Consider the following 14,864-nt stretch of genomic DNA (forward strand, 5'->3'; position numbering starts at 1 on the left):
GTGTTCTAAACCTGAAGTGGCACCCCAATTAGACATAGCAGCCACTACGGCCTTAGAACTTAAAGAAAAGGCAGACNTAATGGAAGTTAACATAGAGCATTCTGAAGCGAGTTCTAAACCTGAATTAGAGCCCTCAATAGACATGGCAACTCAAATGAAGGTCCAAAAGAAAAAAAGAATGAGGGAAGAAAAGAAAAAAGAGACAAGTCCGAGTGAATCACATGCACAACATCCTCAACCTCAAACCTGTTCTAACCATGCACCTGCAGTTCGAGAAATAATTGAAAAATGCCCTGGACCTGAAGGGGCAGAATCCAGGGATGGCAAGCCACCTGAAATGCCAATCCAGGGATTTTTATATCCTGCAGTGGCACTATCAATAGATCCTAAAATCACAGACCAAGCTTCCCGAAAAGACACAGCAACCCCAATAGACCAAGATCAGAAGGTGAGTGAGAAAAATAGGAAGAGTAATGTAGCTGCCGCCTCAATAGAGCCAACAATTCAAACAGGTCAAGATCCCCCAGTAGACCCAGAACAGAGGACGAAGAAGAGTAAGAAAAGTGTCAGTGCACTAAAAAATGAAGGGTTAGAATCTGAGAAACGCAATGCTGATCTAAATGCGGAAACCGCAGTTCAGAAAATAGAAAGACGCACAGCCAAAAAATCTATGGTATGTAGAAGGACCCATATAGTTTCATCAGTTGTTGTATTATATGTAGCTGAAATCTCTAAAATCATTAACAGATTCTAAGGAACAATGTTCTTTTGTTTCTTGAGATTGATATTATTAGATTTTGTTATTAGTAAACGGTACTTTGGTATTTACAGGGCAGACACAATGTAGAACCAGCTGCTAAAAGTCCGGTTCGTATAACTGAGCATCTCAAAGTCACTGAATCTCCCTCTAAACGGCATGGTGATAGTTCCTTGGTATGTAGTGGCTTCTGCAAATTTAGTTTCTGTAGTGACTGAATTCTATGTTTGCTGTAGCTTGGAAAATTATGAACAATTCCCAACGATTGTTTCTTCTGTGATTAATATGGTTAAACCATTGTCGTGTGTAAATCGTAACTTGATTTGTTCAGAGTTGCGAGGCATGCCAAGAGCTTGGTCACAGATTAGATCAATGCAAGAGGGTGAGACGTCTTTCCAGGAACGAAGAAGTCTGCTTCTTTTGTGGGAAAATTGGCCATTCACTTAGACAATGTGGTGTCACTCAAGCCGGTATGCTAAAATCTGAATGCTTTTCTTGGGATGCTTTTTAGTTGAGTACGATAATTTTTAATTTTCATGCGTCAAAACTGTTTTGCATGCAAATTGGTAATTTTGCAATTTTTTATTGAAATTTACACAACAGCAATACATGATGTTTCAAATCTTAGCTGTAAATGTATGAGCTTGCCTGAATAGTTTTATACATATTATTATTACAGGCCATCGGTGATATCTCATTTGAGTGATAAGTATTTTTATTTTCCTTCATTAGCTCAGATGTTTAGCCATTCAGTTCTATTAGATAATTAGACACCTTACCTTACTGAATATGTTACGAATTTTGCATAACACACAGCTAGGGATTTTCATTCTGTCATTGGACTCGCTATCTACTGGCCTGAAACTTGCATTATATAAGTTTAATCTCTATTAAATGCTATCTTCACATATCTGAAATGTAATCGGTTTCACTTTATTTCATCTGCTATCTAATGATTCAAAGTTATTTAATTGCTGATGCAGGGGGAAGGTTTGCGAAGTGCTTACTCTGTCATGAACATGGACACTTCAGCTATAACTGCCCTCAAAGTGAAAATGGAAAAATGCGTAAGGTGTGATTTCTCTATTATTTTAATTTTACACAATTGTCATATAAGTTTTTCCCTTTTCCTGGAATCTTTATAGGTTATGGATACTTTTGATTTGTTATCCTAACTTTTCTCGTCATGCCAAGTCTAATCTTTTCACACAATCTGTATTTCTTAGGAGCTTGTAGCAAATGGGGCTTTCAGTGGAAGTAAGTGTTTCAACAGGAGACTGGATTTAATTTACTTTTCCATTTTTGTTAATAATATTGTTACTGAAGATGTTTAGAGTTTGGCCAACACATCTAGGGATTTCCATTCTATATTTGGGCTGACAATCTACTTATATTTTCGTTCTATCTCTGTTACAATACAATCTTCACAAATCTGAAATGTCACAGGTTTCACTCTACTTTCTTAATCCGCTATCTTGTGATTAAAAATTGTTTCTTTTCTGATGCACAGGTGAAACAAGGTCTACTAAGTGCTCACTATCATAAACGTGGGCACCGCAACAGTAACTGCCCCCAAAATCGTCATGATCCAAAGGTGTTATTCTCTATTATTTGGATTTTACGCAATTGTTATGTTTGTTTTGTCTTTTTCCTTTTTAACTGTAGTCTTTGTAAATTGTTATGTTGGATATTGTTGATTAGTCTTCATAAATTTTCCGGTCATTCTAAGTCTGTTCTTTTCATACAATTTGTACTCCTTAGGTGCTTGCAGCCAATGGGGCCATCAGCAAAAGTAAGTCTTTCAACGAGAAACTGGATTTAATATCCTTTTTTTTCTTTTTTTTTTCATGATATTAGTTGCATATCATGTATATGTATGATGTGCTCAAAATTCATTGGAATTTCGTAACCTTGTTTTAATATTGATACATATGTGTGTATCTATTTTTCACGTCGTTAAACATCTTGATATGGACAATGAATTTGGGCAAGGTAGGTGCTCGTAATTTTGGTTTGTGACCGAGCCTTTCCCAATGGGATGTCCATCGCATAATTTTTTGTAAAATAGGCTTCTAGTCGTATGTTAATAAAAGGAACCTATTCTTTATTCATAGATTAATCTGGGAAAAGATTAATCGTAGGCTTTTTTAGTCCAAGGTTGTGCGTCTCTTACATGTCATTAGTACAAGTGTTCTTAGTTGCTGTTTTAGATTTTAGTCCAAGGTTTGGTCCAATTGACGGAGTATGGAGGAGACCTTGTCATGATTGTTAATATTTTGGACTCAGAAAATGTTCAAATATGGAGTAGAAGTTCTATCTCAGAAACTGCTCTCTCTAGTGAACAAGTGAAAAATAAATTCCACTTTCATCTTCGGTTTTTAGGATGTAGTTTGGTACAAATGATTCAGGGGTTACTTTCCTTCGATCCTGAATAATCTGTTTATAGTTCTTCTATTCATGTGTCTTCAGCCATGAGTTTCTTCTGATATATATCTTGCTAAGCAAGAAAGGGTAGTCGTAATTATGCCTGACAACTTGCATTTCATTATTTGTAGCAGCAGTGGAAACTAAAGGACAACCTCTTCCCGAAGTTTAATGTGAGCAGTACGGTCTTTCTGATGAGCACGAGTCAATTTACACCAGTACTCCCGCACTCGTCGATCCCAGTTCCTCTCTGCCTTAAGATTTGATGATTATATCACGTCTGTTAGACATGATTTCCCAATTTTGGTTGTTTTAAGTTCTCTATATGTAGCATAAACGTTAATATTATTTCAGACCTTATTGGGTTTTTCGTACCTATTTCTTGTTTACTTCTCTACGTTGGAATTAGTTGTGGCAGTTACAAGGTAAATGCGACAAAGGGTTGCTTAAGAGGTGAAGTGACATAAGTACATGAGAAATGGCTCCAATATTTTTGAATTCAGTTGATGTCGAGACATTTTGGTTGCAGATATAGAATGTTTTGGAATATATTGATCCTTTTAAATTGGAAGTCTTGTGAACTTCATTTATGAAACTTTTGATCATTGCTTTAATGGTCAAAATTTAGGGAGTTACTCAGTTGGCAAGTGATGAGCTTACACAATGAAAATGTGAATGTTGCGGTCGAGCTACAATTTTAAAACTTTTTGAATCAGAACTTACGTGAGCTACAAGACACTGATACTGTTCTGCCACTAAAAATATGTTTATGAATTGCGTTTGTTAATGGGATGCCTATTGATACTGTTCTGCCACTAAAAATCGCAAAGGAAACTGGGTAAATGCAAAGCCAGGACTTCAACTCCAAGGATAATTGAGAAGAGTTTTCTAACTATTATTAAAACCTAAGAAAGCTTCATTCATTTAAAGTTGTCTACAAAGAAATCCCAGAAGAAGCTTTCTCTAAACTAAGTGTAGTTAAGATTATCATGTATTCTATTAGGGTGAATTTGAGATCACTTGCTAAAATCTTAACTTCTTCGTTGAATCAATAAGGAATCGTAACCGGAAAATGTATTTTTTTTTTTAATAATCTGAGCCCAACTTACAAGTTAGAACATCACAAGTTTAAACAACTAGCTACTTAACAAAGTGAGTGTTATTGTAGAAACTTCTCTCACAAATTTTACTCATTATTCAAATTAGTTAGTTAACTGACAAACTAACTACTATTTAAACCATAACAAATACAAACATACTAAGATGATTTGGTACATTAATTCTATACAAAGACAAGATCTAGAGGATAGAGACTTTCATAAAAAATTAAGTGAACAATCTTTTCGTTAAAGGATTATTGTTCGCTTAAGGAAAATGAAGTAATGGAACAAGATTGCATTTATAAAAAAAATCGTTGAATAAAATACTTTTTTTTTTAATTTTATATTAAGAAGAGTTAATTTTTTTTAAAATTAAAGACATATAAATATTTGATAATAATTACATATATTTCCAAGATGAGAAAATAAAAAAGTTGGTTGAACACTCTTACGCAAATTACAAATAGTAGTTTAAAAAATATATGTAAATAGAGGAATTCATGGCTAGAATTAAAAAGTGAAAGATACATGTGAGAGTGCACGTAGACATGCATGGGTTTGAGAGGGTGGTGGATATTAACGCCCATAAAAGTTTTGAAGGATTTCAACCTCTGTTTCCTTCCTCAAAATTCTCTTCCTCTCCCTTTTTCTCTCAAACTTCTCATTTCCATTTGCCTTCCCCAAAAATAAGGATCTCTTCCTCTCTTTCTTTCTCTAACCCTTTCTTTCTCACTTCTCCATACCCTTTCTCTATCAACTGCGACAACATGGTACGTTCTCTCTCTCTCTCTCGATAATTCTCCACTTCTTCATGGAAATTACTGCTTACATACAGTTATATGCATATCACATCCACCATTTTTGTTTTTCCATCACAGATATATTCATTTCTATGTTCGAATACTCTTATTGGCAGAAATGATATTGTTTCCATGCTTATTGCTCCATTCGATGCATGCATACGCTTCTAAATTTTGAAAATTGCTACTTTTACGATTTTGGAAAAAGCACATTGATCAATTCGATGCCTAGAATTTTTCACGTTACACTTTAAGAACTTTTAAACTTCAGGGGTAACCATCCCTGTAGGCTAACAAGAACAAGACGGCATTTTGATCAGTTTCATCTGAATAGTATAGGCGTGACACTGAGTTTTCCCCACACCTTATAGTTTTGTTTTATATCCATTTCTTTGAGTGCTGGACTGGACAATGAGTTGTTTGAGAAAATGGGCCATTCTGGCTGAGTTTTCCTGGATTGAGACAACAGATTACATTTGTGTTTTAAACTCCACCGTTGGGGGCTATTTAAAGTCTCAAAAGCAACATGCTCAAAAGAGTTAAAGTCTACCAACTAGTCGTGATTTGGCCCCTAAAGGAAGATCTTAGGATTGAAAGGAATTAGATTGAAAGGGAAGACTATATTAACATGTTGAGCCGGATTCTTTCATGGGAATTAGTCATTGACAAAGCAAGTAGATACTCCGTGCGAATAACACGGTTACTAAAGAAACTTAAGTCTGGTTATTATCATCAAATTTGTATATGAACTCATACTAATGTATTCCTTTCTGTTTCTGAAAACGTGTTGTAGGCCAACGCGGCATCTGGAATGGCTGTTCTTGACGAATGTAAATTAAAGTTCCTGGAGCTAAAGGCAAAGAGGAACTACCGTTTCATTGTGTTTAAGATTGAGAACTACGAAGTGATAGTGGAGAAACTTGGAAGCCCAGAAGAAACCTATGAGAACTTCACTGCATGTCTGCCTGCCAACGAGTGCCGATACGCTGTCTTTGATTTTGATTTCACAACAAATGAAAACTGCCAGAAAAGCAAGATTTTCTTCATTGCATGGTAATATGATATCACTCAGTTCTTGTTCTCTAACAGAACTTATTTAATCTTAAAGAAACTAATCCAAAGGTACACTTGGAAATACGAAGGATGACAGAAAAGCTATTAACATATTGCAGTATAGGATTCTTAGTCTATAAATGAATGTTTGTGATGTTCAAATATGGCACCCGTATTAGAAATGAAAGCTACTATGTTTAAATACTGACTTTGCTATCATGTATTTATCTTTACTTTCTTGTTTGTCATGTTCAGGGCTCCGGATACATCAAAGGTGAGAGAGAAGATGGTGTATGCCAGCTCCAAGGACAGATTCAAGAGGGAACTCGATGGCATTCAGGTTGAGTTGCAAGCAACGGATCCCAGTGAGATGAGCTTTGATATCATAAAAGCAAGGGCAATATAATAATGTCATCCAATTATTAAGATTTCACCTTTTTCCCTACAGCTAGCTTTGGCGGCACTATTAATTTCTTTATTTGTTTGACTTCTGCTGTTCTTTTCCTGTTCTTTTTGTCAACTGGCCTACATTGTAAACTGGTAGTTTAATATGATACCTAGAAAAGCACTGCCATGGATTACAGGCTATATCGAACAACCTTATTATTGTATACACTACATTCTTTGAAGGTACAACTGCATTCCACTGCAAGTCTATTATGATCTTGTGTTTCTTCTCCACACTTTTTCCCCTTGTAAATTTGCAAACGTTAACTGTTTTGAGACATTAGAAAAGAACCCTTTGACGACTGTGTAATTTTATGAATAATTAGTATGAGCATATGATGGGAAACTTATGTTAACTGAAGGTAGAAGTTGAACTTATTGTAAAGCAATCTAAATAAAAAGGCCGATTAGAAAACTGTATGAAACGGGAGCTCTGATACGATGTTAGAAATTAGAAGATGAATTTTAAACTTAACCTCATCAGAAATATAAAGATTGCATTGACTTCTATACTCTATTTTTGTCACCTAATTAGATAACGAGGGAGAGCTTTTGATTATATGCTAAAATATGATTTGATCTGAAAACATCTTTATATACACATATTTTGGCGTGGTCTGGTGTAAAGACACAAAACAACCGTACCACAAAGCACGGCTCCAACATAGGAAACAGAACTATAATATATAACAACATGAAATTACTAGCCAGAGTTTTATATTGATCAGTCGTCGATGATGCGGAAAACGTTGTGTCTCATGTAAACCTTTTGTTGAGATAGTAGGTCCAAGGATGGACATCTAGGTCTTGCAAATTATATACTTAGACAATGCAAGGGTACCGAGTTGATTTTTCCAAAACAGAGAAAAAATGAGAAAAACAAGGAAAAGCTGAATGAAAAAACGTGCTTTGCATACCGCAGTTGCACCTTTTATGTTTAGAAATCTAAAATAAGCAATTTAAGTATATTCCTGTTGAATACAAATCCACTCCCTAAGCCCATGTAGAACCATGACTTTACTGCAGATCCACTCCCTGATCAGATTTTTGAATCTTCAAACTGCACATATGTTGTAGATAATGTATTAATGAACCTCCATTATGTGCAGTGAAATTGAGAGCTTACACAAAGACACAGGAAAAACAATCAAGTAACAGGAGAAACAAGCTCTCTAGTCCTTTTGAATATCGATAATGACAACACATTGTTTCTACATTAAAAAATGTCATGAGATTTTAGCCATGTTTATATTAAACAGTTAACAATATTATGAAATGTCCAGTACGAAATTAAATAATTCTTTTCTCTTTCTAACTAAGTGTTCAATTTCATAAGTTTATTTTCTATAATAATTTCAGTCAACATTTCTTTTTTAATTAACGTTTAGTAGGTTTCCTTGCCGGCTTCGCAAATGTGAACATGAAGACTTGATTCAACAATTCAATTTTCTTCAGCTACCCCGAAGACAATGATCGATTCCGTGATCCAAAATTCACGAAAACCTTTTTAGTTTACGACCTTGAACAGCCATATAGACAAAGTCCCCACAAATTACTATCGCGTTGACTCGTCTACTTCCCCCCAAAAAACTTTTTTTCTTATGAAAACAACCACAAAGTATAACATGATTTTCGAATTTCAGTTCTTCTATCCAAGAAAACTGCGCTTATTGGCAAACATGAGAGCGGACTCAAACGTTTTGTTCCTTGTGCCTTTGGCTTTGTTGTTCCTTATTGCAATTCCACAATTGTGCTTGTGTGCAAATTCAACATCTGACCACACAATGGAAGAGCGACAAGCACTTGAAAGTCTCAAAGGAAGTTTTTCCAACAGCTCCATGTTTGTTTCTTGGGAAGGAAATGATCACTGCCAGTGGAAAGGAGTGCAATGTGATGCTATCACCGGACACGTTGTCAAGCTTGTTCTCCATTGGCAAAAGACATGCAATTATCGTCGAATCGGTTTTGTACGCACGTGCTCAACACAAAATTCTAATGGCGTTCACCCTTCTATATTGAATCTGAAACACTTGAACTATCTCGAACTCACAGGAATTTCTTTTGGAAATGGTCCTATACCAGCATTCCTTGCTTACATGAATCAGCTGACACATCTTAACCTCTCTCACTGTGATTTCAGGGAAAAGGTTCCTCACCAACTTGGTAATCTTTCAAACTTGCAGGTTCTTGATTTCAGTGGAAATCCTTTAGATGTTGATGATCTGGCTTGGCTTTCAAAACTTTCATCACTGAAACACCTAGCAATAAATGGAGTGGGCCTTGGAGGGGCATATAATCTATTGCAGGTGCTTGATACCCTTCCTTTCCTGTTGCAAGTAGAGTTTAGTGGATGTGATCTTACCAACATGAACTTTCCTGCTGGCCATGTTAACTCTACGTTTCTTGCCAATGTTCAAGTTCTGAATCTTGCTCAAAATTTACTTTCTGACCCTGTTCCTGATGCTTTTCTGAATATGAGTTCAATTGTAGACCTCAACCTTGGTTACAACAATCTCACTACACTTCCAAATTGGTTGGTTAATTTTGATGCCCTTGTCAATCTTAATCTTTCTGGTAATCCCTTCAAGAGGATTGAAGCCTCCGTGATATCTATATTGACAAACATGTGCTCCCTCCGATCATTAGACTTGTCATCTAGCATACCTATTTTTGAAGGGTCGGGGCTAGGTCAGGGAAACTATTCGGGATGTGGAAAATACGATCTGGAAATTTTAGTGTTGAGAGGAAGTGGAATTAAGGACAGTTTGCCTAGTTGGTTTGGACAACTGTCAAATTTGAATATCCTAGATCTTGCAATGAATTTATTCTATGGTCCAATTCCATCATCCTTTGGAAATTTATTGGCCTTGAAAACATTAGATCTTTCGGATAATCAGCTACATGGGTCAATTCCAGCTACCTTTGGACGGTTGTCATCTTTAGGTTTATTGGATCTTTCTAATAATCACTTGAATGGAAGCATTCCTGAAAGCCTTGGACTACTGAGGAATCTAGTGACCTTAAGGATGGTTAATAACTCATTCACAGGTATCATATCAGAGATTCACCTTCGTAACCTTTCAAATTTGAAGAATTTGAAATAGGATACAACAATCTGGACTTGAAGACAGACTCCAATTGGGAACCACCTTTCAAGTATTTACAAGTCCTTGGAATGGCTTACAATAATCTGACACATTTTCCTCAGTGGGTTCAAACACTGGGACAACTTTTTACATTGGACATCTCTAACAATCAGATTGGAGGAAATATTCCAATAGATTTTGGTCATCATCTTCCAACCTTGTATAGGCTAAATCTCCGTACTAACCTTATAGAAGGTTCAATACCAGACTCATTGTGCAAGATGGAAAACTTGTTCATTCTCGATCTCTCAGAAAACAGATTTTCTGGCACAATTCCTGATTGTTGGGTAAGGCAGTCTTTCTCAGTCTTAAATGTGGCATCAAATCGGTTATCCGGCACCGTTCCAAACTCATTTGGGAATCTTACAGTGGGATGGTTAAATTTGAGCAACAATAGTCTCCATGGAGAGCCTTTTCAACCCTTGCAAAGCAATAAGGGGTTGCAGATTTTGGATCTCGGGGAGAATCAATTTACCGGAAAAATACCTTCTTGGTGGGCAGCAAAAACCGTTCTTGAAATTCTGAGACTGCGGGGGAACTTGTTCAGTGGTGATATTCCGACATCTCTCTGCCAGTTCTATAATGTAAAAATCCTGGACCTTGCTGATAATAATTTGTCAGGTTCAATCCCTCCTTGCATTGGTGATTTCCATGGTATGATGATAAATGGAGTTGAAGCGCCACCAGCATTCACTTATGAAGCAGATGAATGGTCAAAAAGGCATTTCAAGCAATTTTTGAAAGGAAATGAATATGATTACACAAAAAAATACCCGAATTTGGTAAACATAGACTTGTCAAGTAACAGTCTCATGGGATCAATCCCTGGCGGGTTAACCTCTCTTTCAGGATTGATTGGCTTGAACTTATCACATAATCACTTGTCAGGAAAAATCCCAAGCAATATAAAAAAAATGCAGTCGCTGGAGTCTCTGGATTTCTCCAACAACAACCTTTCTGGTCCCATCCCAACCGACATGTCCATCATGCATAATCTAGGTTTCTTAAACTTGTCCTGCAATAATTTATCAGGTTCCGTTCCAACAAATGATCATTTTTTGACCTTTGATAATCGATCTTTTGCTGGCAATCCTCATCTCTGCGGAGAACCCCTGGCGAATAAATGTTCCATTAGTGATGGGGTACCCACCAACGTGAGCCATGAAGAAAACAATGACATCGGTGATAAGAAAGAAAATATGTTGTTTTACTTAGTCATTGCACTTGGTTTCATAACAGGGTTTTGGGCATTCTTCGGAACTCTGTTTTTGAAAAAGGATTGGAGACATGCTTACTTTCTTTATGTGGATGGGGTTGTGGATAAGATGTTGTAAAATAATCTTCTCATTAGTCCAGAATTTGTGATAATTTCAGCTGTTTATTGGTTCATTTTCAAATCAAGCTTTATAATTCCACTCAGGGATTTCTTCCAGTCAATACAACTAAATATATTGAATTTTCTTTCTTAGTAAGTGAAATTCATCTCAACCTAAATTTAGAAGAGACTGTATAAATTAAACTCGACCTAACTTAAAAACTTCTTATGTACTTTAGGAATCAGTCGAATGATTTAAGTATTTAACCTTATATATATTTGGGATTCATTTCAAAGGTTTGTACTTACCAAATATTATGTTCTCATACAAGCATTTTTCTTTTCTTTAATTTTATATTTATTGTGATTCTATCTACTTCATCATTTTGACAATATATCAAGATCTTAAATATTTTTTAAGAGACAAGAGAAAAACAAGTGAATAATCTTGATGTATGTGATTGTAAAGAAATTTGTAGAATTCAAAATTTTGCTGTCTACATATTTCTTTTCTTATTTTTTAAAAAATTCTTGTAATAATTGAAAATACAATAATTTGGTCTAATAAAAATGATTAAACAAGTGCATATAAATTTTCTATCATTTTCTTATTCTCTTAGCTCATGCATATTGAATACGAATTGAAACTTATGCATTCTCATGAAGGGTTAACATCATATTGATTTTTTTTTAAGCTTAAATACATATAGAAGCTAAATGAATTCATTTGCAAAAGTCTTTCATAATCATCCTTCTTCAACTTACTCTTTAAAATTTCAATATTTTAAAGTAAATTAGATTAAAACTTCGAAAAATTGAATTAATTTTATTAAGAATTTCAAAATTTTCATAAAATTATATTTATGTTATAATTTTGTGAAGGAGACACTCTCTTTCTTCCTTCCCTTTTTCTTTTTAGTTTTGTTCGTATTAGAGTTTCGAATTGGAGTTTTATTTTTAGGATTCTGATATTAGAAGGTTGAATTTTCTTCTTTAGATTATGTTTTTGTTTTGTTTTCTATGTAGATTAGTAGCGCAATGGTTGGGGTTCTTCGTGATCTTATGATTTGACGATTTTAGGGTTTTTGTTTGGGATTGAGGTTCTAATTTGGGATTTTCTTGTCTTTTGTTTCTCCTCATATTGTTAATGCGATTTCGGAGTTAGGGTTTTCAAATTGAGATTTTGTTTTCTGATTTCACCTTTTGGGATTATTTACCATTGTATTATGATCTTGCATTTTTAGAATTTTTTGAAATCTGTCATCTTGTGTTTTAGAATTTTTTGGTTCTGTTTCTGAAATAAAACTCTGATAATGAATTGCTTCTAATCTAATTGTAATTTTTTTTAATCCTAACCCAAAGTTTTATTGTCAATAACTCCAATTTTAACATTTATAAATTAATTGACATCAACTTATCATGCAATCAATAATTAGAAAATTCATTAACTTTTGATTAAGTGGATTTTAGATAATTAACTGTAAAAAAAAGACCGATTATAAAATATAAGAACACTATGACTTTTTGAAAAGTAAAAAGACGAATTTGAACACACCTTATAAAATAAAATTACATCATAACTTATATAAAAATATGATAGTTTTAATAGAAGTTAACTTTTCGAGTTATAAAAAGTGAAGGAAGTTAGGTAAAGAAAAAAAGGCAAGGGATGAAAGTAACATTATTCTTGTATTAAATATTCATGCTGCTGGTTGGGTTAACGAAGGTAGTAGCTATCCTTATGTGGCATTCTGGTAGAGAAGAAACCAGAAGACTTTGGGAAGAAAAAAAAAATGCTCCTTGTGGCTGTGGTCCGCAAAGCTATCACATAATAGTTTTCTTCCTGTTTTAAATATTAATTAATTAAACATTTCTTTTATAAAAAATTATAGTACATAAAATATAATATTATTAAAGATTTAATGTCAAAATATAATTTTATACCAAAATACTAAATAACAGTTAAATAAATATTGAAAATAGTAAAAATTTATGAATTTGATGATAACTAAAATATTTATTAATTTTATAATGCTTAATAAATTTGATGGATGCTGTAAGTTAAATAATTAAAAGAGAATGAAAATCAAAGGTTCTTAAAATCAAACGAAACTAATGTAAAAATGAATAAAAAAATTAAGTTTGTTATCTAATAAACGATGACAAATTAAAATTAGGAGTTAAACATTTTCATATAAAAAAGTTAAAAAATAAATAAAATATTAAGAAGAAAAGAAATAATTAAATATATATTTCTAAATTATATGATTCAATAACATTTGAGATTTGTGTTTTCTAAAATGTAATATATTATTTAAACACAATTATAAAAAAATGTGTAGTAAATTTTTTAGGTGACAGGAAAATACCTTAAAAACGTCAATAACTTTATAGATATTAAATAAGTTGAATACTATAGAAAAAACAAAAAATTATACAAAAGAAAAAAAAACAAATATTTCTTTAAATAAAATGAAACTAATTTTTTTAAAGATAATAATAAAAATATATTTATTAAATTTAAGTATTTTAATAATATATTAAATAAACTAATTATAAATATTAAATGAGTATAGGACGAAAAATTAACAAAAAAAAATAATAGCATGAAATAAAAGTGACACTAGAGAGTTAACGGGCAGGTGTAGTTTGCATCAAAACCTAACATTGTACACTTTGTAGTAAATTGCAATTAATTGTAGGCCAAGCTATATAATACCTGCCACGTATTTACTTAGTAACAGTATTACAACTATTTTCTAAATTACTATTAAATGATATAAATTCAATAGATTATTTTGATTGGAAAACAAAATAAAAGACAATGATATTTTGACAACATTTTTTGATAACTTTTTTGACAACGAGACACGTGTCATCATTTTATTGGTCTATTTGAATTTATGTTTAAAAAATATTTAAAACAGACCAATCACAAACTGACACGTATGCGTTGTCAAAAAGTTGTTAAAAAATTGTTGTTAAAAAAAGTTTTTCCAAAATAAAAATATATATTTATTAAATAAAATTAATTCATAAGTAATTAGAGTTAAATATATAATTATACCATTACAATTATTCAAAATAACTATACTACTATATAATAGATTTTATATCACACTATTTTGAAGAACTAAAAGTTAACCAGATAAATATAACTACTTTTAAAATATAGAAGTTAAACCAAACTTTCATGATCCTAGAATCTTATATATATACAGTTGTATTGACATCTTTTTCTTAAGATAAACCCATATTTCTTAAGCTAAACCTATCTTCCATGATTTCATATCTATATAGTTGCATTAACGTCTTCCTCCTAAGATAAACCCACACATTTCCTCATTTGCTGATACAGGTAAAAAAGATAATCATTATAAAAGAAAAACAACAAATATAAGAAGTACAAGCATAAAAGAGAGAGTAAGCTAATTACGAAAGAAGATGCACACACATATATAACTCAATAGAATTGCAAAACATTATTTAAAATACACCAAACTAAACAATATCAGATAACTCATAACACATAATGACCCTCTAGACTCAATCATCTAGATCTAAACATTAGGGTATGATTTTTGGTGATTTTTGTATTTATGGTGGTCTTTACTACAAAGTCATTGTCAATGAATTTCACCATACCACATACAAGGTTAATCCCTTTAATCATCATAAGAATCTTAGGATCGTTCTCAATGACAAAAACTCCTACCATTCTCACCAAATAACTCATTCTACTCTACATGAGTCTTGAATGAGTATTAAAATATCAAGATAAACCTCCATACTAACTCTTTATACTAACTTCTTATATTAATG

The 14,864-nt window shown here is 33.1% G+C and overlaps 4 protein-coding genes across 4 annotated transcripts; all 4 read left to right on the forward strand.

Moving 5' to 3' along the window:
* Positions 1-6: 6 nt before the first annotated feature.
* LOC111242393 lies at positions 7-3,752 on the forward strand. The gene is made up of 8 exons (XM_022785611.1): positions 7-673; positions 832-933; positions 1,089-1,227; positions 1,741-1,829; positions 1,984-2,014; positions 2,268-2,351; positions 2,519-2,549; positions 3,316-3,752. The coding sequence occupies exons 1-6, from the start codon at positions 80-82 to the stop codon at positions 2,300-2,302; spliced, it is 990 nt and encodes a 329-aa protein (XP_022641332.1). The 5' UTR covers positions 7-79; the 3' UTR covers positions 2,303-2,351; positions 2,519-2,549; positions 3,316-3,752.
* A 1,983-nt stretch (positions 3,753-5,735) lies between these two features.
* Positions 5,736-6,780, forward strand: LOC111242394 (actin-depolymerizing factor-like). The gene is made up of 2 exons (XM_022785613.1): positions 5,736-6,134; positions 6,390-6,780. Exons 1-2 carry the CDS (start codon positions 5,893-5,895, stop codon positions 6,538-6,540), a joined length of 393 nt encoding a protein of 130 aa, XP_022641334.1. The 5' UTR covers positions 5,736-5,892; the 3' UTR covers positions 6,541-6,780.
* A 1,480-nt stretch (positions 6,781-8,260) lies between these two features.
* On the forward strand, positions 8,261-9,685 carry LOC106770646 (LRR receptor-like serine/threonine-protein kinase FLS2). Its single transcript, XM_014656447.1, has one exon. The coding sequence runs from the start codon at positions 8,261-8,263 to the stop codon at positions 9,683-9,685; it is 1,425 nt and encodes a 474-aa protein (XP_014511933.1).
* A 71-nt stretch (positions 9,686-9,756) lies between these two features.
* On the forward strand, positions 9,757-11,061 carry LOC106770647 (LRR receptor-like serine/threonine-protein kinase GSO1). The gene has a single exon (XM_014656448.1). The coding sequence runs from the start codon at positions 9,757-9,759 to the stop codon at positions 11,059-11,061; it is 1,305 nt and encodes a 434-aa protein (XP_014511934.1).
* Positions 11,062-14,864: the final 3,803 nt, after the last annotated feature.

Source organism: Vigna radiata, chromosome 8, assembly GCF_000741045.1.
Source record: "Vigna radiata var. radiata cultivar VC1973A chromosome 8, Vradiata_ver6, whole genome shotgun sequence".
Taxonomy (NCBI): Eukaryota; Viridiplantae; Streptophyta; class Magnoliopsida; order Fabales; family Fabaceae; genus Vigna; species Vigna radiata.